The 23,475-nt window shown below is 37.6% G+C and overlaps 1 protein-coding gene across 1 annotated transcript in view; it reads right to left on the bottom strand.

Moving 5' to 3' along the window:
- Positions 1 to 23,475, bottom strand: part of CDH18 (cadherin 18) — a 192,442-nt gene that overhangs the window by 31,191 nt on the left and 137,776 nt on the right. The window contains 2 exon segments of the mRNA XM_075495641.1: positions 3,472 to 3,608; positions 18,713 to 18,966. Coding sequence (XP_075351756.1) covers positions 3,472 to 3,608; positions 18,713 to 18,966 — 391 coding nt within the window.

Here is a 23,475-nt window from a genome sequence, read left to right as displayed (position 1 = left end):
TACTCCACTAGTGACTGACCTCCAGATGCACTTTGGGCTGCTGATCACAACCCTTTGAGCCCACCATTTAAGACAATTTTCAATCCACTTCAGCATTCATTTATCTAGCCCATACTTCAATGTGTCTTGTTTTTAAATGAGTTTTTCTCAATCTTCTTAATTCTTAGCAGCTAGGGAGGTTATTCAGGAGTCTGAATCACTTCCTATCATTGTGTGCTATCGTTACAAAGAACTCTAATTGACAGATCCTACACCAGATCTTAAAATAGCTCAGCCTTAACTTTTTCCACCCCCAAAGGAACAGCCATTCACTATGACTGTATTTCTTTCCTCTAAATCAGTCTTTCATCTGTTATAAAACTTTGTGCACTTGCTCTGTATTTTCCTATTTCCATTACTCTTATCAAAGACTTGGTCAAAAGCCTTTAATAGAGGTAAGCAAATTGTATCTTCTTCCTCTTTCAAATACTCTTTTATAAACTCTTTCAAAGAATTCAAACAAGCTAATGAAATGTGAATAATTCTATGTGAAACCGTATTTTAAAATCCTATTACCACCAATTTGTAGTCCTTTCCCCTGCCCCAAAAATAGTCTGTAGATCCTTCAATATAAAATATAGTATTATTTTATCATCTTTCTTATTCCCTACAAGGACATTGTAGGGACACTCCAACCACAAGGAGTTTTCAGGAAGTACTAGTACTGAAACAATCAAAGCACCAGCTTCAGTGGTGTGCCCTGGACACCAAAATCCCACCCTTCCTCACTGTATGCTGCTAAAGAACAGTGCATGGTAAAGAAAAAAGGGATTTCCTCATCCATCCTCATGGCAATGAACTCTAGTGTGCTTTAGGAAGTATCTGGGTAAACAGAAAAAAACACTGTTCATTACATCAACATTACTCCCATCAGAGGAAAGGGAACTTCCACTGATTTCAGACAGGACATTTGATCAATGCAGAGTGTATATCACATACTGAGACTAAAAGTGAAAGTAAATGTCTTATGAAAGGTTCAGAAACAATAAGGCTGAAGCATGAGGATATCATACATTTGAGGGCAGAAATATGATGTTGATTCTAAATGTCTTTTACATAAAATAAGGGCAGCTAAAAATAGCTGCCCAAAGGATGATTGGTAGAAACTGAATTCTGTCAGTGAAATGTGTAAAGTCAAGAAAGGAAAACACTTCAAGAAACTAACTATAACCATAACATTATTTCAGCAGAGCACCTCTTATTGTTGAAGCAGTACAATCTTTCTGGCCCTTGCAGATTCTGCTATGTTCCTAGCTAAGCAAACGGTGTCAGAAGCTACAAATGCCTTCTACCATGTCAGAAGAAAACTGCCACTCTCACAGCTAAATAACATTTTAGTCATAGCCTTCCACCTATTTTTCAGCTTTAGTCTTAGTTCTGCAATTCCTTGTGCACTGACTTGAAAATGAATGCCATAAAAGGCTGTAGATATGGCATAGATACCACTTAAGAGTTTTTGCCTTGATGCTGTATACACAACTTATGCTCCTTCTTCCATCGTAGATCCAATTACTGATTTCACAGTGGATTTGGAAAAGTAAAACAGTGTTAGAATTTTCAAATTACTGTAGGTAAGAAAATGGCCAAAGAAGTGGACACAAGGAAAGGCTGCACGTCATTTAGGTTGCCTGTCAGTCTGCCTGCCATCCATCTCTTCTTCGCTGCTCTCTCTTCCTTTTTTTGTAACTGAATTGTTTTTCAAACTGACATTATAGATTTACTTATCATTCCAACCCCAACTTTTAACAGTAAGAAAGGCAATGCAAGGGAGGAAAAAAAAAAAGATGTCTGCTCTCCTCTAACAAGTTGCATCTGGAATGGAGAATTCCAAGCAGGCTGTCTTAAAAAAAAAGGCATTTCATGCTCATTATTCATTCTATTATCTTCTAGTTAAACATAATCCTTCTCCATTCTCCTTACTATTCTCTCAGCATGGCACGTGTACTACCACTCACTTGACTATGTGAAATAAATAATGCGTAGAAAGCTACACTTAAGTTTAATGCTATTGAGATTTCTTTCTGCAAAATAATTACATTTGGATGGCTTCCCAAAAAGACTAGTGACTACTCCTTTTTCAGTATGTCACAATGTGGCTTTTAAATCTTAATTTAAATTAACACTTACTATGCACCTGCTTATGATTAGGCTTAAATTATATTGTATTTCATGCTGCACTGAAATAACACATTATATATGAAGACACTGTCAAGCACACTGAAGTGTCAGTGGTTACCTTTTTTAAAGGGCTAACCATGAAAGTCTAGATTTTACTATTTGCAATAGAAATTTACCTAGTTCAAAAAGTCAATTTAGTTGCAGAAGCAGGTACAATAATAAGAAACAATTTGTTGTCCTTATAAAATATCTACATGCTGTTAATGCTGTACCGTGTGCTAGTGATGTAGTGGCACAACAGATTCCATTTCAACCCGGAGATGAAACAGGTGAAAGCAGAGGGGGCTTAATAATGTCAGTGGCACCTGTTACAGGTAAAGCTTGTACTGTGTCATCTGGCAATGACGGAGTACACCAAAAAAAAGGAAAAAAAGAAAAAGGAAAGGAATAGACATAAAATTAGTTCACAGTTTTGATCAAAATCGCTGCCACTGAAAGACGGTATCACGAAGAGTACTTAGCAGGACTGGATCTATTGATCCAGGTTGGGATTTTTTCTTCATTTGGTTTGTTAAGTTTTTTAACTTTAAAACTTTGACTGTGCCAAAATAAATACCCTGTAACAAAAAGGTTAACTGAAATGTTCTTTAAACTGTCCTTGCCTCATGTAAAAATATTTATCTGGGACTACTCAGACAGACATTTCTTGACTGTTGCAAGGCTTATCTGAGGCAATGGAAATTCATCAGACTTTGAGGCCTTTCAAATGCACAGGCAAGTATTTATTGTATCGTTACTTTGCAATTTGCCTATTAAAAGGCCAGAGGTATACCCTGATAATCAGCAACTACTAGGCACCTGTCATATATAAATTAATATTGGTATATTTAACATGCAAGTCACTAAAATAGATTAATAGGAGATACAAGAAGAAAGGATAGATTCTCAGACAGTACTATATAGTGTTATCTTCCAAGATACATGAAATATGAAACACAAACGGAACAAGCTGTTGATTTTAGGACACTGAATGTTTGGAACCGTTCCTGGGTAAACTGGCAGCCTTCTATCACGTACAAAAAAACGTGGTAAATTTACATAGGTGGAATCACACAGGCATGTAGGGTTTTGTTTATTTGTTCTGTGGAATTAGGGAATTTACACACAGAGAAAATTCTCCTTTATCCAAACTGGCTAAAAACCCCGTGGTGTTAAAAAGCACACAACATCTCAAGATAGTGTTTCTTAAAATCTGAACATTACTATTTTCCTTTCTGTTTTTTTTTAACACTATGTGCCAAATATATTATTTACCTATCTCAGAAGCAGCCACTGTGATGTTGTACCAAGGTGTCTCCTCTCTGTCAAAGATCTTGGCAGTCTTAATCGTCCCAGTACTAGCATCAATGGTGAAATACCTATCTTCTTCTGTGTTATGATCAATGAAATATCTATGAAGAAATAAAACAATAAATATATACTCATTGTAGTATGTATCACCCAAAGGAACAGAAAGCTACATAAGAAAATTACTTTAAAGTTTTTAAAATCATAGAAATTTTTTAAAACACCCTAAGAAAAATTCTATATTATGGAGACACCCAAAATAACACCATATTTCATTTCTTTCATAATGTTACATTTCTTTTGATACATAACAAGGTTTCCACTGTGAGTCACAAAGTTATAAATTGCTAACAGGTGATATTTCACACAGCAGTATACAATCTTGTCAAAAGTAAGATACACATATATTTTGACTAAAAAAGCATAAAATGGAAAGGCAGAAAAGAAAACAGGAAGATATTAAGATACTATTCTTCTGCTTATTTGCTTGTCACTGCAAACCAGTGTGCTCGGTCCTGGTACCTGATTTGCAGCATGTTTCTCTGACATGAAGCTGATGACATGATGACATAAGCTGTTTTGAACATAACAATTACAGAGACTAGTAGCAGAAATGGCCGATTCCCAGAGCTGCAATCGACACTAGCCTGGAAGCAGAACTAAGCAGCCCTGCTTAAGTCCCTTGACTTCTGGGCACTTTGCCTAGCAGAGAAAGTAAAAGCCTTGAAGTGGGTAATGGAAGCAGAGGGAGGGAACATAAAAGAAGAGATTGACAAGACATTTTTTCTCAAGGTCGGAATCATTTACAACAGCTTTTAACAAATGAAGCAATTACAGACCCCTATCAAGCCTTCTTCACTAACTTCAGACTTGATGAAAAAAATAAGGAAAAAGATTCTAAGCCTTTTATATACCATAATTGTTTTTCCTCATAATTTGTCAGCCCTGCTTTCATTCTGTGAAGTTTTTAATACATAGAAGCTATATATAGGTCAAAATGATTTATTTGTCCCATCCAATTGCTCTTATTTCTACATCACCAAAAGTGTAATTGCCAGCTAATAAAAAGAGTGGTGCACATAAAGCTCAAAAAAATTAAAAATAACTTCAGTTTTATTTCTTTCACAATGTACTTATTTAGACTACTTGTGGAAAGGAAAAATAAACAAGCAAACAAACATTTCATTGAATGATATATTAAAGTAAGATATGACATGTGAAAAAGCAAAGGAAATAAAGCACTAGAGGAGGAGACAGCAACTAGAGTGAGTCACCTTAACTGGTCAAAGGATAGGACACTCAGTGGAAAAGCCAGCTAGGACTTGATGACTTAGGTTAGATCTTCCCTGTTGGAGAGAACCTGAACCCACCTCTCCCACTGCAAGGAGGGTTTTACACCTGCCTTACAATATGCTATTTTGGCTTGTGGTACTCAAGATTTTCTTTTCATGCCTCCAGTATTTTCAGCAATTAAAGAACTGTAGGTCAGGCACTGGAAACCAAAGCAGACAAATCTAGCCTAGAAAATCTTTCCTTCTTGCCTGCTCTCCATCTTTCCTTTTGACATCGTGAAGAGTGAAACAGCTCCCATATGACTGTGGGAGCTGTTGGAGACAGCAGACCCCAGTTCCCACCCATTTTATGTTTCTCTGGAATAAAGATTTAACTCCCTGTCTCCCATCTGAGCTACAGGCAGAACTTATGTGCGGTTCATTAACTACCAACATCTGAGAATACCTCATTCTAAAATACTCCAGAAGTGCTCAGTAAAGACACTTTGGATGTGCACGATGGCAGCTGATGTTGCTTCAAACAGGTTACAGACTCAAACTGTCTCCATACAGAAAGCAGACTGGCAAGATCTTGATTACATAGGGGACAGGGCAACTATTTTTAAGAATTTAAGTCAGGAAATATTTTTTCAGAGGACATTATTTATTCGGTGTGTCCCAAATTTGATGAAAAAACTCAAAACAAGTGATGTTGCCAGAAAAAGAACAAAAAAAAAAGCTGAATTTCTAATTGCTGAATCACAGTGGGCATTGCAGACACACTTCTGAAAGTTGGTATGCTTCTCAGTGCTCAGTAAACTCAGGAGATGAATTAAAAGCAAACTCTTGACCAACATTCATCAGTCACTGATCATGACACGCTGAATGTTACAGCTATCCAAGAAAATTTATGTTCCTTTCAAGGACTATTGGAATCTTCTGAGGACCTATTACAAAACAAACAAACAAAACAGGACCACATAAATATCCTGTTGGCATTGTTTTATGTGGCAGTATTGGTCCAGGCTACCCACACCTCTTTATTTGGGAATCGGGATTTGCTTTTCAATTTCAGAACAATTGATGTTTCTAGTGTCTCTGCAGGTCTCAGTCTTCCAAGAAGCACAGATTTTCAGGTTCTCCAAGTGTTTATTTGTCATGGAAGTGTTTTGAAAGATTGTGTCAATATCAGTGGAGAAGTTGTATCTCCAATGCGCACAGCTAGCCTTACCTTTTACTAATTACAAACACTTTGGAGACAAAGTGGTATCAACCTCTAAAAGTCCATAAAGGTGCCATGCTTGCCATGGAGTTGTGCTGAGATTTGAACTTTGTACAGAAGACACACGCTTCAGGTGGAGAAATCCCCTCATGCCTTATACCTTATGTTCAGCAGTGTAGGAAACCTGAGCTATGACAAATAGTTGTAACATCTTGACTATACCACTAAGGCAGAAATAATGAATGCTTGGTTGTGTTGGGCAAGAATGGGCAGTGCACATATACACAAACATCTTTTACATGATGAATGGGAATGCTGACAGAGGAAGCATAGGAAGCATAATAGTCCCTTAATATTCTTGTAGATCTTAGCAGGACCCTTTACTGGTAGAGCTTACAATCAGGTATGCAATGATAAAATTTAATTCCTTCTCTTCTACTACAGCCTTGTTTTTCTTGACTCTAGGGTTCTCCTAATGACAAGAATTATTTGCTAAAAAAAAAAAAAAAAATATGCTTCAGTGACCTGTTCTTATGGAATATGTACTGTAAATCCAAAACAATTTATAATACAAGAGTCTTGTCCCTGCAAACATTTATTACTGTGGACATTGTTTACTTATTATCAACATCAGGCACAGTGACTACTCTGTGAGTCAGTATTGCGCTGACCACAGAACCATAAAAATAGGGCTGTTTAGTATTTGTTGACAATAGCTTAAAAATAGCCAGAAATTCAAATTGGGCTTAAATGAGAAAAAAAACTTAAAGCAGTAAGAATACTCAGCTGCTTTTATGTGTGTGTGACTTATAATGAATTATTACCTCTCCCTCTGTAAGTAAAGTACAGAACCAAAAACGACAAATATCTGTCCCAAATATGAAGCTTGTGTAGAGAAACTGAAGTTTGATTCTGTTATGAATTGTGACTACTTAACACTTCATTTTCATAGACATATAGGAAGACTTATTTTTTTAAATATGAACACCTTTTCCTAAGTCAGTTATTTAAATGTATTCTATAGAAGCTCAAAGCTCTCATTTTAAAGAAGTCATTGGATTAATAATTTCAATTGTATTTTCTGTATCATTAATGGAAATAAAGTGGTCCTGAGATAACCTATTGTACTAACACTTTTACTTCCAGTGATACTAGAATAATGAAAAATGTTTCTAATTTATCCACAGTAGCACTTCCCCTTCGTGTGTTAACTTTTGCGTATAGTTACAGACATATTGAAACATTCACAGCTTGACAGAATTTTTCTTGATCATGAATAAATAAAAGAGTGGTCCTTTCTTATGCTTTCCCATTATTATAATGTTCAGTTCTCCTCCATTACTCCAGATTCTTCCTTAAAATTGCTTTGTGTATCATATCTAAAGCAGCCATTTGCACTGCTGTGGCTCCCAACATTCATGAATGTCTCAGTAAAACAAGTTACAGAAGACATTCCCACACAGTAGAAGAAGTAGGAATACTAGTCTAAAGCACTGGTCCCAAGTGCTCTAAAAATATTTTGTACAAGAAACTCCCTTGGTAGAGCCACTTATTTTTGTCACATGAGACGACATTTAGAATAAGTTTCATTGTATTTACAAAGCATTTAACATTTTAGGCCTTTATAAATATTAGCCACTGATTTATCTACACATTGAGAATAGAGACCAGGTATATCCATAAATATACCATACTCCAGAGCCAACGATGCTTTACTTAGGCTTCTGAGTTTATTCCACCTAGTAAAAAATTTACTTTCAGCTAGATAATAGTGGCAACAAAGATAGTCACAGCCTTCCTTCCACATCTACTGAGCTGCTTTTCAATGTTTTTTCTAGACCGCAAAAAGCTATAGTGCAATTTTTGCATTTCAAAGAGTTACTTAAAAAGTGAATTTTCACCTTAATTCAGTTGACAGGTTCTTCTTACTTAGAATGCATTCATTTAAAAATGAATTTATAATATTCATTGCAGATATTTGTTTACAGACATTTACTCATGGAAATGCTGTGTGAATTAGCATACTTTTAACCATTAAATCAGCACATCTGTGTTGCATGGCACATGTTAATAAAGAGACTTAATAACAAGACATGCTTAGGTAAACAGCTCTCCATAAACTGTTTACGTCCAAACCAACAACAGAAACCAATCTGAAAGAAACTACATTAAAAAGGATCATGAATATAGAAAACCTATTAGTCACACTATCTGAAGAGAATCTGAAGGAAATTAAATACCAAAAGTCAATCCTGCTAGCACTGGGAAATGCAACATGTGCCAACTTTTTATTAGGCGGAGTCACTCAACAGAAGGGCATTCCCAGCTTCCATCCATGTCCTTATTCCTGCTTCTGACCAAAGCAAGCCCCTCCTCCTGTGACTTCATTCCTCACTTCCTGCCTTTTAGTGAAGCTGTGGTTCAGAGGAGACAAATATTCCCACCATTTTTATTGAAAATTGAAAGCATTTGCATGAATTAGGAAATAAAGAGAAATATATATGCAAGATGGGCCTTAGGCAGAAAGGCACTCTAGACATTTAAATCTGTTTGCAGTATTAAAGTAGTCAGGCTCTAATAATACAGAGAATGCTTAAAAATGGAGAAAATTTTAAAAGGTGCTAAAGGAGTTTAGGAACATTAATGATTTCCAAACCTTTTAGGAGGGCTTCTGAAGCTAAAACCCATAAGCGTTTTCAGAATCTCTCTCCCTAAATTGTTCAGTCTTAAGATAATACTAACATCAGTTTGTCACTTGACAGACAAGTAGCATAGTCTGTTACTATTCCAGTATGTCTCTCTCCAGTTATTGTGTTTTAAGGAAGAGCCTTGAGTTTGAGTTTTTAAATAGGTTTGAGTTTTTAACTTGTCCTTTTTTTTTCTTTAATCAAGTCTTTAGCTTATCCTTTCGTTACAGTATTTTTATTTATTACCCTATTTACCAACTGCAAACAAGAACTCTGTTACAAATTTCCACCCTGGCTACAAACCTGCTATTGCTGATGAACTTCCAAAGCCACATTTCAGCCAGATGTGGATTCACAGGTCACAGTACTTTTTTGGGCTTTTGTATTGAGACACGGGTAAATAGCCAGTTCTCTAATAACAAGTGAAACTGGTTACAAAGAAGCATTTTAAAAAGGTCATGGGAAGAGGATAGATCCTCTGCCAAACCAATTACAACTTCTAAAGACTTATCAATGAGAAATCAAATGCCATTATAAGGAAACCTGTTTAGTTTAAAAATGGAAGCAAAGAATTTTTTCTCAGAAAGAGATGTTCAGACTCAATGTATAGAGTTGTGTTGTTTTCTTTTTTTTTTTTCTTTTTAAAAAATACCTTAGGAAAAAAGTGTAAGCAACAACTGCATAGCATGAGGGAGGGAGGTATACCAGGATGAACAGTGAGAGAATTGATCAGCTGCAACTCTCTGTGTCTGGCCGGCTGGAGAGCGACAAGAAATGGCCCATGGTGGGACATAACACTGGTGCATGCCTTTCATCTTCTCCCTGCCTCCTGACAGCAGCACTCCTTATAAGCCTGGGAACCAGCAGCATCCCCTTGAAGCCAAACGAGGCAGTGGGGAGACATTCTGTTGCCATGACTGTCTTGCACTACATTGCCTCCCTTCCAGGGCTGATCTATTTCCCTGTAGTTCAAACAAACTTCTTCAGGAGAGAAAAGCAATTGTGAAGTGTGAGTCAGAAGTTGGCTGCCAAAACAGCAGGTAACCAATTTTCTCCCTGCAGCGTGTCTAGTAGATTAAGGAGACATTAAATGTTCCAGAGCTCCTCAGCAGAAGACTACTACTGACAACTACAGCCTTCAACTGTGCTTTCCAGTTGTGAAAATGAAATACATTTGAAGACAGCTTGGAGAAGGCAATCTCTCTGTTTACCATTCCTTTGCTTTTTTTTCAGACAGGCATAGCATAACTTTGAGGAAAATACTGTTCCTCTCAGAGCGCTTGCAGGAACTCAGTTTGATACACTGTTCCCGCTGAGTTCACTCTGGCACTGGCTGCCAGCTGACATCCATCAGCTGATCAGCAGTACCTTGTTGTCTCTCATACGGGACTTCTGGCTCCCCTCTCATACCGAAATCTCAGCTCAGCAGAAGTGGCAGCCTTCCCTTCCCTCTCCTTGTCCTGGAGATGTGGGGTGGGAGACCCTGGGAGGCATGGGGGAGTTGCAAGCAGTGAACCGCCGACTCTCAAGCAAAGCCTCTGAGAGGCAGCCACTACTGGTTTGCATTTCATGCAGAAGCTGCCTTCCTGCTCCTGCTTTCATTCCCATCCCCCGTGCACTGCTGGCACACTGCTCACCTTGGACACTGGAAAATGGGAATGCTGTTCATTTGAAGGAAATGAGCCATTTCTGTACACCCATCCTTTCTAGTTGACAATTTCTATCTGCATGTGTTAACCACTGAACATCTTTTCAAGCTAATTCTGCCAGTAAATGTAGGCTAAGAAAAGCCCACACACTTAGAGGCATAATTCAGAAGTCAAAGCAAGATAAAGGTTTGTCTTTTCCTGACTTTATGAATCTCTTTAGAGAATTACAACTGTCCAAATGCTTTTCAGGTAGATGTGTTGATGGCAGAACTGTTATATCAAAGTTGCTTTTTATTCAGAGAGATCAACATTCAGATTCCAATGCTGCTAAGAAATAAAGTGCAGACAGTGTTATATGAGAATCACTTTTTGTTCCTAAAAGGTTTACCAGCTAAATAATGGTATTCTACTTATATATTATCTTTTTTTTCTCCTCATACTAAAGACTAAACCAAATAAAACCACGATTGATAGATTTATGCCTATTTATTGGAGCTGAATGGCCCTATCAAAAGACTAGCCTACAGAGATGTTCAGATATGAAGGCCGACTCCTAAAACCATAAAAGAATTTTAAATACTGCAGGCATTCTGAAGTCAGTGGAAATTATAGAAACATAAATATGATGTTCTGGCATGAAAAATCAGGCTCTCAGAGTCACCATATAAAGATTATGTGTCAGTTTTTTCTCTCACAGCTCTAAGTGAGGGATGGAGGCGGTTCTAGTTGCTGTGGGATTTTGACCACCATCCTGAGCTGGATGCTTCCTAGTCAGAACAGCTGTCAGAACAGCTTACCAGTTCCTGCACAGAGAGATGGACGTTTTTGTTAGTGGGAAGTCTGGGACACATAGCTTGACAAGAATAAAAAATAATTTGAGGCCTCAGGGAAAACATCAGCAACAGATCTCCCACCTCAACACTATAAAGAAATGTTTTAAAATGGTTCCTTCCTGTGAAGACAGACAGAGAATCAGAGAAGAAATTGGAGAAAAATTCCCCTCTGTCTCCAGCAGTTGAAAATAGGGTGTTCTTTTTCTGTTTTGATTTATTGACAATCTTGGAGAAGAATAATACTGGAGGAATGCAGACAGTAAATGAATGAAGGAGGTGAGGTGGAGGAGGAGGGCACAGCTCTTCTCTGCTAACTAACTGTGAGCCATTCACATACCCTGGGAAGATACTAGTGTGTCTCTGTAGGTGTTGATCACAGGGTTATGCCAGTGTCATGCTTTGAGGGTCTGAGCAGAGTAGAGGACAGATGTCTTCCTTTGCCTCCACCAGTACAGGGTTGGCAGGATCAGGGTGCGGGGGGGATGATCCCCAATAGGGCATGTGAGGGAGGGACAGTCACTCTACGTGATGGCACTGATCTCAGCAGGCTGCCGTAAGTACAGCTAACAAAGCATCCTGTGCACAGAACAGCAGAAAGCAAACTGACCTTATTCCACTTATATGACATTCAAAGAGCAAGTAAGACAAACTAATACAACTAGGCGAAGAGGCTTTTATATTTTCCAGCAGGGGATCAATCTTATCCCCTCTCCCTACTGACAGCAGGGGGGAGCGGCATAGATACTGATACTGCTCTCAGAGGACAGGACGAAAAAAAATATTTAAAAATACAATTTTCATTTTCAGCTCCCCCACCGTTATCTCCTCACACAGCTCTCTCCTGCACCTCCCTTCACTTAGTATGCTGATACTGTATGACCAAAATTTGCGTGACTGAGTTTGAATCAAAAGTTCAGGTTTTATTCTTCCTCTAGTAAATACAAACTTTGCATCAGAAAAATAGTCTATAACCAGAATCCTCCACAACACTTTATATCTTTAAGGTTCTCAAGAAATAAGAATAGAAATGCATGAAACTCCATGAGTATGTTCTTTCACCTACATATAAGCATTCCTCTTAAAATACCATTTGCTGAAAATTAACGTGGCTTTCTAAAGGCTGATGCCACAAAGTATTGAACTTATGTCTATCTTTTACTACCAATGCAGCAAAAGTTAAAATAAGTTTCTCTGCCTGATGCAGGAATTAAAGAACAATTTCCTACAACACATTAATTGTTATAATCCTATGTACTTGTCATTCATTAATTTTTCAGTATTCTACCTGAAAGAAAGGAAGACAAGACTGTTAATTTAAATCAAACTAGGGTAAGGCACCAGGGAAAGCACTTTTTTGCACTAATTAGTACGTACGGGTATCATAACCATCATGATATATCATCCATTATAAGGCAATACCATAAGACCATTAGAAAAGTGAGAAGCCAGAATCAGGGCAGAGACTGTACTTGTATTCTTCACTAACTTAGCACAAAATGAACAGTCTGATATTCGCAAACAAACAAACAAAAAAAAGCAGATTTTTCTGACTTTCCTTGCTTGTTTTTGTTTGCTACTTTGTTTTTATTGTTTTGTTGTTGGTTGGCTGGTTCTGCCTTTCCTGGAAGTAAAACAATTATTTTCTATAAAAGACATCCATGTGCACCTTCATGTTTCATATTTACTTCCTCTGTGTTTTACTGCCCTTTTAGCAGTAGCGTCAAGAGCTCCGTGAAGAAAGAAGTTCATTTTCTAGTGACATCAGGAAGGCATTAAGACTACTTCAGTTTTCCTATAGCTAATCAATTTCAGTCCTAGCAAATAAAATTCATTATAGTGGGGTAGATTACAGACTGGTTAGGGTCCAACACAAAAATGATTTGAATTCCAATGTATTAATATATGTTCTGGTTTTGGCTGGGATAGAGTTAATTTTCTTCACAGTAGCTAATATGGGGCTATGTTTTGGCTTTGTGCTGGAAACAGTGTTGATAATATAGAGATGTTTTCATTACTGCTGAGCAGTGCTTACACAGAGTCAAGGCCTTTTCTGCTCCTCACCCCACCCCACCAGTGAGTAGGTTGGGGGGCACAGGAAGTGGGGAGGGGACACAGCTGGGACAGCTGACCCAAACTGACCAAAGGGCTATTCCACACCATATGATGTCATGCTCAGCAATATAAAGCTGCGGGAAGAAGAAGGAAGGGGGGGATGATCAGAATGATGGCGTTTGTCTTCCCAAGTAACCGTTACGCATGTTGGAGCCCTGCTTTCCTGGAGATGGCTGAACACCTGCCTGCCCATGGGAAGGAGTGAATGAATTCCTTGTTTTGCTTTGCTTGTGTGCACAGGTTTTGCTTTACTTATTAAACTGTCTTTATCTCAACCCACAATTTTTCTCATTTTTACTCTTCCGATTCTCTCCCCCATCCCACTGGGGGGGAGTGAGCGAGAGGCTCTGTGGTGCTTAGTTGCTGGCGGGGGTTAAGCCACAACAATATTAACAAAACCTAATCAACCTTCCAAGGATCCAATAAAACATAAGGTTATTTTTAACCAAGCCATGATAGACATCATTCTGAAAAGGGAAGGTGCTTATATTTCTTATCGTTTGACACTACCATCACACGCAGAGTGCTGATCAGTACCCGTACCCCGTTCGCCAGGAGTCTTCTGTTGAATAGCTGGGAAGAGACCATTCCTCCAGAAATGCAAACAACCTAAGTCAAACATAATAAATGGGAGTAACAAATGACCAGAGGGGACAGAGGCCCTGTCATTAGTGCTTAAAACAGTGATTTGCCTCCTGTACCACTGCATAACAAAGATTGCACAGCAGCAGCAAAAGGAGTGAGCTGACGTTACAGTATTTGTGTACTAGCATGCCTTATTTCTCAAAAACTACCCTTAACAGAGTACAGTGTTAATAAAGACTTTCAGTTCCTCATAGGACAGTATCAAACCGGGATCAAGTTAAAATGAGGGAACTTGCCCATGTTATCCAACTATTTTCACTATTATATCAGAGTTGCAGAAAATATCATGGCCTTAAAACTATCCCTTTGCTCTTTTCTGAATCATTAACTTGGAGGAGGCTTGGGGAACAGCAGCGACACTATTTTTCGGAAAACCACTCCACTGAAAACTGACCAGATGCAGTCAGAAAGCTCCAAGGATCATTGGGAGTATGCGTTGTGCCTAGACGGACTCACCACCCAAGAATCAGCTACAGGAAGATGGCAGGGTTTCAACAGGCGCTACCTCAGCCCTGAGGCAGTACTAGCAGCCTAGGGCTGCTCCCAAATATGCATACGCAACTTGCCAATTAAAAGCTGTTTTCACCCCTAATCCCCACAGAAGTCTTCTGTGTATGGGTTCAGGAAGAAAAAAGATCATTTCTAAGTAAGTATGGAAAGACTTAAAATGAATAATATACTAAAATAAAATTATAATTAGAGCATTTAATAGTCATGCTTTCTTTCATGTTGTATCGGAAACTTTCAAGACCTGCTTGCACACCAGATATTATTATAAGACATGACTTAAGCCTGATTTTTTCAAGCAAGAAAAGATTTTGGTATGGAAGCAGACTACTTGACGCAATGCAATGAAAGGGGTTTAGTTTCTCATAAATATTCCAACAAGGCAGTAATCCCTGTTAGTGAATTACAATTTAGGATGTTTTCCGTTGATTTAGGACACAATTTTTTAAGTAAATAGATGCTTTTCAAACCACTCAAAACATCTTTATCTTTAAAATTAATACATGATGGAGTTTTAATATCTTTCTTTTTTATGCTGTCTATGATTGTGTTTGCTTTTCATATTTCAATAGAATAATAAACTTTTATTTAAAAACATAGCATTTTTAAGTTTCCCTGAAAATGCATTTCTATCTATTTGAAGAAAAAAATCAACTTAAAAAGAAAAATCCTTTAAAACAGCCCAAATTGCCAACTAGATAATGTCTGAATAAAGAAACCTCTAATAGCTACATTTGTTACTACAGAGGTTCTTTTGCTGGGGTTGAAAAAGTAAAACACTCGTATAAGCAATGGCACAAACTCAGTGTGCTCTGAAGACTGCTCAGCTCAGGAAAAAGCTGAAATCACTATGATGAAATCACAGTGAGAAAATAAGGACAAAAAAGCCTTCAGCACCTTCTCTAATGATAACAATAGAGGTTGTTATTTATTTTTGGGTTTAGCTCAAATAACTATTTTTTAAAAAGATTTTCCTTCAGCATTGTTAATTACTGTAATTACTCCTTTAACCATTATTCTGGTTATAAGAATCATTCCTGCCACCAAAATAACCTGTTACTTAATTGGGCAGTGAACTAATCACAGCACTGTATCTCTTTTAGCAGCTGGACAGCAAAGAAGTGATATGGTTGCAACTGTGTGTGCCTAATGCTTTATCAATCTCACACACAGCAACGACCATCCTCATAAATTGGAAAGGACGCACAAGTGGATTAGGAAAAACTGTTAAGCAAATTGTTGCTCCGTAGCTTGTCCTGTAGACTGACAGCATTTGGAGATGTATCTGAGCCATTTGGCTGAGGAACCATTACTCCACACAGGTCAGCTATGCAAGTCCTATCTGTAGCTACCTTTCCCGGAGACTGTGTGATCTGTGCTTTCTAGGAAAGTTACATTGAATCTTCCTGTTTTTATAATCACTATTTTTAGTTTGAATGAACTAGGAATTGTGTGGAAACGAAGGAGATGACATAATCTCATTACCCTCAGACTATCTTTCAGACTTATCAGGGTTTTGGACAAACAGTGCAGGCATTTCTTGCAAACCAGCACAGAAGGACATAAATGCACTGTGTGCACACTTCTGAGAAAAACAGCCCCCTCTGCGTCACTCCTTTGCTTGCCACCGTGAGCAGAGCATGGGGCAGGACCCTGCCTCCAGTGGAGCAGTAGCTCAGCCCGGCTGGCCTGGCCCACTTCTCAGGTCGTGCACCACTTCCAACCCATAGTTTCCCAAGCTGTGGCCAAATCTTGAAACAAGACAAAGCCCTTCTGCACTGTCAGTTTGTGTGCGAAGTGAGGTGAGGGAAGGGGGGCTAAAGTTGCCTGTTCCCAGAGCAGCCTTTCTCCTCCTGCAGGAGGAGGCTGAAGGAGAGCCTGAGGGCACACCAATCCAGCCTGGTGCCTCTTCAGGGTCCCACGCACCAACATGTTGGTCCAGGCATTAGGAGGATCAGCATCTTAATAAAAAGCTTGCGTGCTCACGAATGACATTCACTGTCAGTTCCACCAAGATGGATAAAGCCTGGCTAGAGACTGGACCTGGTCGCAATATAATGATACATCAAGGGATCTGAGCTGCTACTGCCTTTGCCAAACCGCTCCAACGTGTAACTGAGGGCTAGCTCCTTTCAGAGCTTCACAATTCAGTATGTTTTGCTAGCACTTTATTTTTTTCCCTGTTGAAACAGAGAGAGATGGAAGGAGCAATGCAAAAATAAATGTCAATGGGGGGAAAAATAGGATAGACGAAAGTAAGGACAATTTTTCTCCTCAGATATTTGAATAATATGGATATCTGATATTCTGGCCTCAATCACAGGTTACAAATTCCTGTTTGGAAAAAAAAGGCCAATACAAAAAGCAAAATATTTGGAAATATCTTTCCTTCCAATCCCTCTATCTCCACATTATTGACTGTTTCACTCAGAACATCTATTTCTGGCCTTCCCAGCCTTTGTACAAACTGCTGCTACTTCCCTTTTACCACGGTTGTCTTACCCCTTTCTAGACAAAACTCTTAGGGGCCACAGATGGTTGAATTATGGAGGAACTGGTTAAATCTGCACTTTCCCTTCCCATTCCCGAACTACCATGATGACTAATCTGTCTGACTGTGTTAGCTGTTGTTGCAACATTATAGTATTAAAGCTACAGACACTTGGCAGTTATTTGTAGCAAAATTTTCTTATTTATGTTATGATTTAGACACAAATACCATAGTGGCAATTTTTCAAAGGCAGTAACTTGCCACTAAGAAATTGTATATATTGGTTGTCTGACACTAAACATTTTGAATCTTAGATTATTAGCACAAGAGAACCATAAAACCCTGATGCTTTCATTGTTCTGCAAAAATCGTTTCATCTTACCAAGACTATTACACATACCCAGCAGATTTCAACTCAGTCAGGAGACTGAAAATGTCCAATTAGCTTAAGAAAAACTGTTTTCCAAGTATATACTCATATGATTTCTACAAAGGCTATACCATTATGTCATAAAAAGGAATAGTATCAAATATGTTTTCACGAATAATTTTTTTTCTGAAACATTTTAAATCCACTGCCACCTTCAAGACAAACATTCATGTATTGTTCCACAAAATTCTCACACTGCATGTCAGTTTAGAAAGTAACTCATCCCACAAATTAAGCCAGTAAAAAATGTCTTTGGATCCTATTATAGCTCAAAACATGTAACTGAAAACTTTCCTCTAAACCAGTAATGAATTCAAACCCCCATTCCAGAGTGTTCAAGGTTAAATCCAAATGGTATTAAATTTAGAAGAAGTCAAATTAACATCCATATGTATATTTTTGACATCAATGCTTTTTCAAGCTTGCTGTGGGGGTATTTTCAGCTTGATTTCAGTTCCTTAGTTCAGACCATTACCTATTTCCACACCAGTTCTGTTATTATAAGAAGAATTTGGCTGGAGCAGCAACACAGAAATCTTCCTTTCTTTTTTTTTTTTTCTTTTTCTTTTTAATGACAACATCTTCTTTAAGAATGAATTCCATTAAAAAGGCTATCAAAATCTTTCCTTCCTCGTATGTTACATATTCATTTAGTTTTCAAAGGATGTATCTGATGCTGCAAGTGATTGCTTCTCAACACTTCTCTTTGCCCTAGACCTCACAATTGGAGATGACATGACATATCCCTAGCAACATCAGTGGGGTGCATTATTACACTCATTCTATTCTTTTGATACCCCACTAAAACTGAAGCATATTAAAAAATAATGGGTTCCTCCTCAAACACAATTTTGCAAAAATTATACTGCATGTCCGTGAGGAAAGGCATACCCAAACCAGCTCCTGTCTTGCACAAGCACCTGGGACAAGTACAGTGTGGCAAGTGTGCAGAGGGCCAGCACAATACCAGCATGATGGGAAAAACAGCATTATGATCCTGAACAGATTTACAACTAGTGGCAGGATACTGATTAGCAGCAGGTCAGTGAAATGCACCATTTTATACAAAGTGGTAACATATACTGGCCTTATTCAGTGGGCCATTTGGAGAGGTGCTATTACAGGACCTAGAGCACACAGACCTTTGCTCAGACCAATGACTAGATGGCAATTTTAGTGCAAACCAACAAAAGATTGAAGATTATGTTATTAAATCTAATCCATACAGACTGATTATGACACTGTTCTGACATATGTTTCCCTTTATCTACTAAAATAAAAGACATAGTTTCATAAATCCCAGATCTCATTAACCCTTTAGCTGGTGGAATTCAATCCCGTATAATTTGGATTTACTATACCTCACTAAACTGTTGGCAGTGTCAGGATCTTGTGCCGTTACTGTGCCAACAGCTGTTCCGATCTTCGCGTTTTCATAAACTTCCATGACATAGGAAGGCATAGTGAAGAGCGGAGGTTCATCCACATCGCCAACAATGATCTTCAACATTGTTACATCTTTGAATGGTCCCAAGTGCGAAAAGCGGAAATCGAGATGAGTATTTGCTCCTTCTATATTAAGTGTATATGATTTCTTTTTTTCATAGTTGAGCGGCTGTTGGCAGAAAAAAAGATTTATCAATGCCATTCTGTGCTTCAGTTTAGCCTGCTAGCAAGCTAACTACATCTTTTCAATTTAACTTAAACCACATTTCTTCATGTTACTGGAAAGGGACAATATTCTGTGTTATTCTGGCAGCCACTGCCATACTTTGCAAGTAGAAGGATATACATGAAGCAGGATAGATTCAGGTTTTCTCTACAACGGAATTGTGGACAAGATGCCAGTTTTGGAAAAACTCGGGGTTTAGAATGAGCCTCAGATTCTTCTTCTGTGATAATGTAAACTCTCTGGATTTTATCACCTTTCAATTTTTATTGGTCAATGCTAAATACTGAAAAAGGTAGAGACTGATGTATCCCAAATTAAATTAACTTCATATCTTTAATTAACAAGTTTAATAGACAGTGATAGGGATATTAAAATTCTTTTGGGCATCTCTTCTTTTAAATCCTCAACTGAAAAAAGCAACTTCTTGCAGGAAAACACTCAATTATGATAAAAGACAGGAACTTAAATGTGTAAGAATAACCTAAACATGTCCTTGTGTGCTTTTCTAATCAGAAAGGGTGCCTCCTTATATTCTAGAGCTTTTTCTTTTCAATTCTTCACCAGCAACAATGAGAGAGACAATTCTTCAGCCTGTCTCACCACGTACTGCTGTGCCGCACATGGATTATGCTGTCATAAACGTGAAGAAAGTCTGCAGCTGGGGATATGCCTTCTACAGAGCCTAATGTTCCAGCAGCAGGCACATCCCTAACTGTACCATCCACCAGAAGCGCCACTGGCACTTTAGCATTGCCTTGGTATTTAAATCAATAGATTCCTACTAGGAATCCTACCTCTCTACTAGGAAGGAAGAAGCTGGGGGTCTGACTCATATATCATACAGCACGGATACTTTCTTTCTTAGGAGTCCCATTTCTAGCTTGATATTTACACATGAAAATTTCATCTCCCTAGTTCAGCTGGTTTTCAGATTATTGTGAATTAATTTTACTGACTTGATATATTTATTTTAACCCTACATTAGCATGCCATTACACTGTCTTATGCAAGAAATAAGATAAACATGAGACACTCAACTCTCAACTCTTCCACTGTCAGATAGTTATGCAGCAGAGGGGACTAAAAGGATATTTAACTTAAAAGTATGCAAATAATGAAGTTCCATTAGCAGATATGGAATTAAGCAATGTTTTTACTGGAAGCCATGTTTACAGGACCACTACTATTTTAAGTTTGTTTCTTCAGTCTCACTAAAGTAACTGACTACTTTTCATAGACAGCCCATTGAGGATTTCATGTGAGAAGTTATTTTTTCTATATATTGATTAGTTATAGTTACTGAAAAGGCTTTAAAAAATACCAGTCCAGTTCCAGGCAGTCATAGGACAGATTTCAAGTTTCAGATTGCTATTTTTTAAATGTGCTTCTATGTTGAGCAAAAGCACTCATTCTTGATAAGAGACACCTCAGTACTTACTGGGTTACAAATTTCTGGCTTCAGCCAATTTATAAAGAAGGACAGGTAGGTTAATATTTATTATCATACTGAGCAAAGCAGGTATTTTGTACATACATGTGTATATATATATATAGTCTATATATACACCACTAAGTCTCAGAACACAGGCATAACACTAAAAGAAGTTGCATACACATGGAATTTTTTTTTAGAATCGAAATTATTATGACATTATGGCATGGCAGAATTCCACTATGACCACTATCGTTCTGTGTGGACCTGACAGCCTGCTTGAACAGAACTCAGTACAAGTATTCAAGCCTTCGACCAAGGCTAAACTGGTGTTTCCTTCCAGTCTAAAGAGTGGAAAAGTAATACTTCAGGCAAGAAATATGAGGAACTCCATGTATCATTTGTTAATGTCAGTGTGTATTTTATAGATAAAATCTAGAGTAAATTTGACTGATGTTGTATAAGAAAAATAGTTGGTCGAGATTTATATATGCTATATATTTATTTGATTTCTCCTCTTTGTATTGAAGGACAATTAATTCACTCTCTTAATTCTAATAGTATGAGACTTTTTTGTATTTTGCTTTCTCTGTCTCCCTTTCCTGAATGTAAAAATAAAAATTTTAAAGGCATGGAAATTTACCATAGCCTGATAAATCTATTACTATAAGAAAAAGAGCTAAGTATACTACTCAATTAAATCAATTCATAATGAAATACAAGTTCAGTAAATTCTAACTCAGATGTTGTTCATTAATTTATGATGTATTTCTGTTATGAGCAGGGAAATAATAAACAGTAATTTGCATTGCTCTTCAGCATATATATTCTAAGATTAAACCAGTTTACAATAGGATTGCAAATTGTTACTATGATGCCTTTTTGGAAAATTAAGTTTATACTGACAATGACTGGATTAGGTTGTACAGGAAGATTAATTTCTCTCAGAAAACACACAAGGAATAACACAAAGTCTAAAGTCTTGTTTTCATTCTTCTGTGTGGTTATTCAATCAGACAATACTTCTTTTTGTCTAGAAATACAAGAATAATCCATTCAGATAATCAGAAAAAGCTGACATTTCAACCATAGACAAAGTAGGTTTTCACTTTCATTTTCTTGCTGCTTCTTCTCATAACGTCTCTGAATTAAAGAATCAGAAACTGGGACAAAGCGAAAAAGAGCTTACTCTCCTGCACTGTGATTCACAGAGGTGAAAAAACAACACTATTTTCAACATTGAGCTATTTTAGACAGAAAAGACACATACTGTACTAAGGATTATTATTACCAGGGGTCACAATTAGTAACAATTTTTTAAATTTTCCTTGTACTCTCCTGAGGAGAAGTATATAAATTTACAAGCAAAGCATGCCCTGTGATATTCCACATCTTTGAACAACTAGCAAGTCCAGTTGTTACATCACTTTTCCTCTTACTTTTGACAAAATATTAAAAACATGAAATCTGGTTGCAGTTTGAATCTACAGAACCATATTTTGCTAGGCTTCTGCTTAAACACTGTGTATGTGTTAAAATTGACATTTATTTTACATTTGAAGAACAAATTGGGTCCCCATTTATAGCCTGTGTAATGCTGTGCTAAGAAATTTGCTTGTAGACTCATCCATCATTTCAGGTAACCTGAGCTGTTTATCAGGGGGAAGTTTTTATTCCCATTTTTTAAAATATAATTTATTAATCATAACTTTCAGCTTAAAATACCTAAGCTATTCTAATTCAGCAAGAGTTTGGGCATAAAAATGATAATGCAAAATAATTCATATTTACAAAAGAAATATTTCAACTACCCCATCAGATTCACAATAGGACTCATTTAACTCCAAATAGCCAAATAGAAAGATGTGGCTCTGTCCTTTCTGACCCCTTGCTCTCTCCAAGAGAAGCAAATACTCAAATAAATTACTTGTAAAGACGTTCACTTGTAATGTATAAAAGCTAAGTTTAAATTCTCCCTCATTTAACTCACAGACAGGCCTTGAATATCGGTCGCCCATCTCAGTCATTAGCTGCAGCTAAAAGGTAAGAGAGGCAGCACTGTCCTGCCTCTCTATTAATCTGGATGATCATTTCTAGATTTACTTGAAATTGTCCAAACACTGAAGATCATTAACTCTTTCCTGGAAAGAAACCAAAACTTTTAAATTTCAGATGGACCTAAACAGAATTTTTGTTCATGTTTCTTATTTTCCCAAAGCATAGTCTTTCCATGACCATTACCAACATATCTTCAGTATGTATTCATTGGTTATGCTGATTTTCATGCAAGACTGAAAATACTAAATGTAGCTCAAGTGACCAGTCACAGGGCTAACTGGAAAATACTGCTGTTTGTTATACTGCAGTTTGTGTTTCTAATACCAGACTCCCAAAAGGAACAGCGGAATTTTATGAGAAGTAAATAGCTGCTTCCTGAACGTTTCCAGTCTCATTATACAAAATGGAAGAGACATGGGCTTGTTTTTTCTGGGAAGTCTGAATGATACTTGCTGACTTGAGGTCAAGAAAGTTCTAGCATACTTCTCCGCAAGTCACATCAAGGGGTGAACATGCTGACCAGCCACTCTCTGAAGGATCCAGAGAGTAATGGCTTTCACTGTGCTGTTTTGTTTTGGTTTCCTCTAGTCTCCCACTCAAACAAGGAATTGCATGAGGCAAAGGGGAAATCCTTCATGAAAGTTTGCAATCAACCCTTTGTGGCAGGATCTTTGAGACTGAAGGGTGGCTCCACAGGGCTTGTCAATAGGGAAGATAATGAAAGTACCGGATGTTTTGGGTCAGCCCAGAGTGAGATTAGAAAAGATTCCTTCCAACATTCACAGACTTTGCATGCCTGTTAGACAGCCTAGCATGGAGGTGCTGAGAAATTTGATTTTTGCATCAGAATCTCAAATAAGTGCAGTTTCAAAAGGTTTGAGGAAGACTTCAGATCTTCAGACACAATAATATATTTAATTCTGGCTTTTCTGATGTGCCTACTACACATTCTTTCAGAGAAT

This window comes from Mycteria americana, chromosome 2 (genome assembly GCF_035582795.1).
Source record: "Mycteria americana isolate JAX WOST 10 ecotype Jacksonville Zoo and Gardens chromosome 2, USCA_MyAme_1.0, whole genome shotgun sequence".
In the NCBI taxonomy this organism is placed as follows: domain Eukaryota; kingdom Metazoa; phylum Chordata; class Aves; order Ciconiiformes; family Ciconiidae; genus Mycteria; species Mycteria americana.
This window is presented reverse-complemented; position numbering and strand designations above follow the sequence as displayed.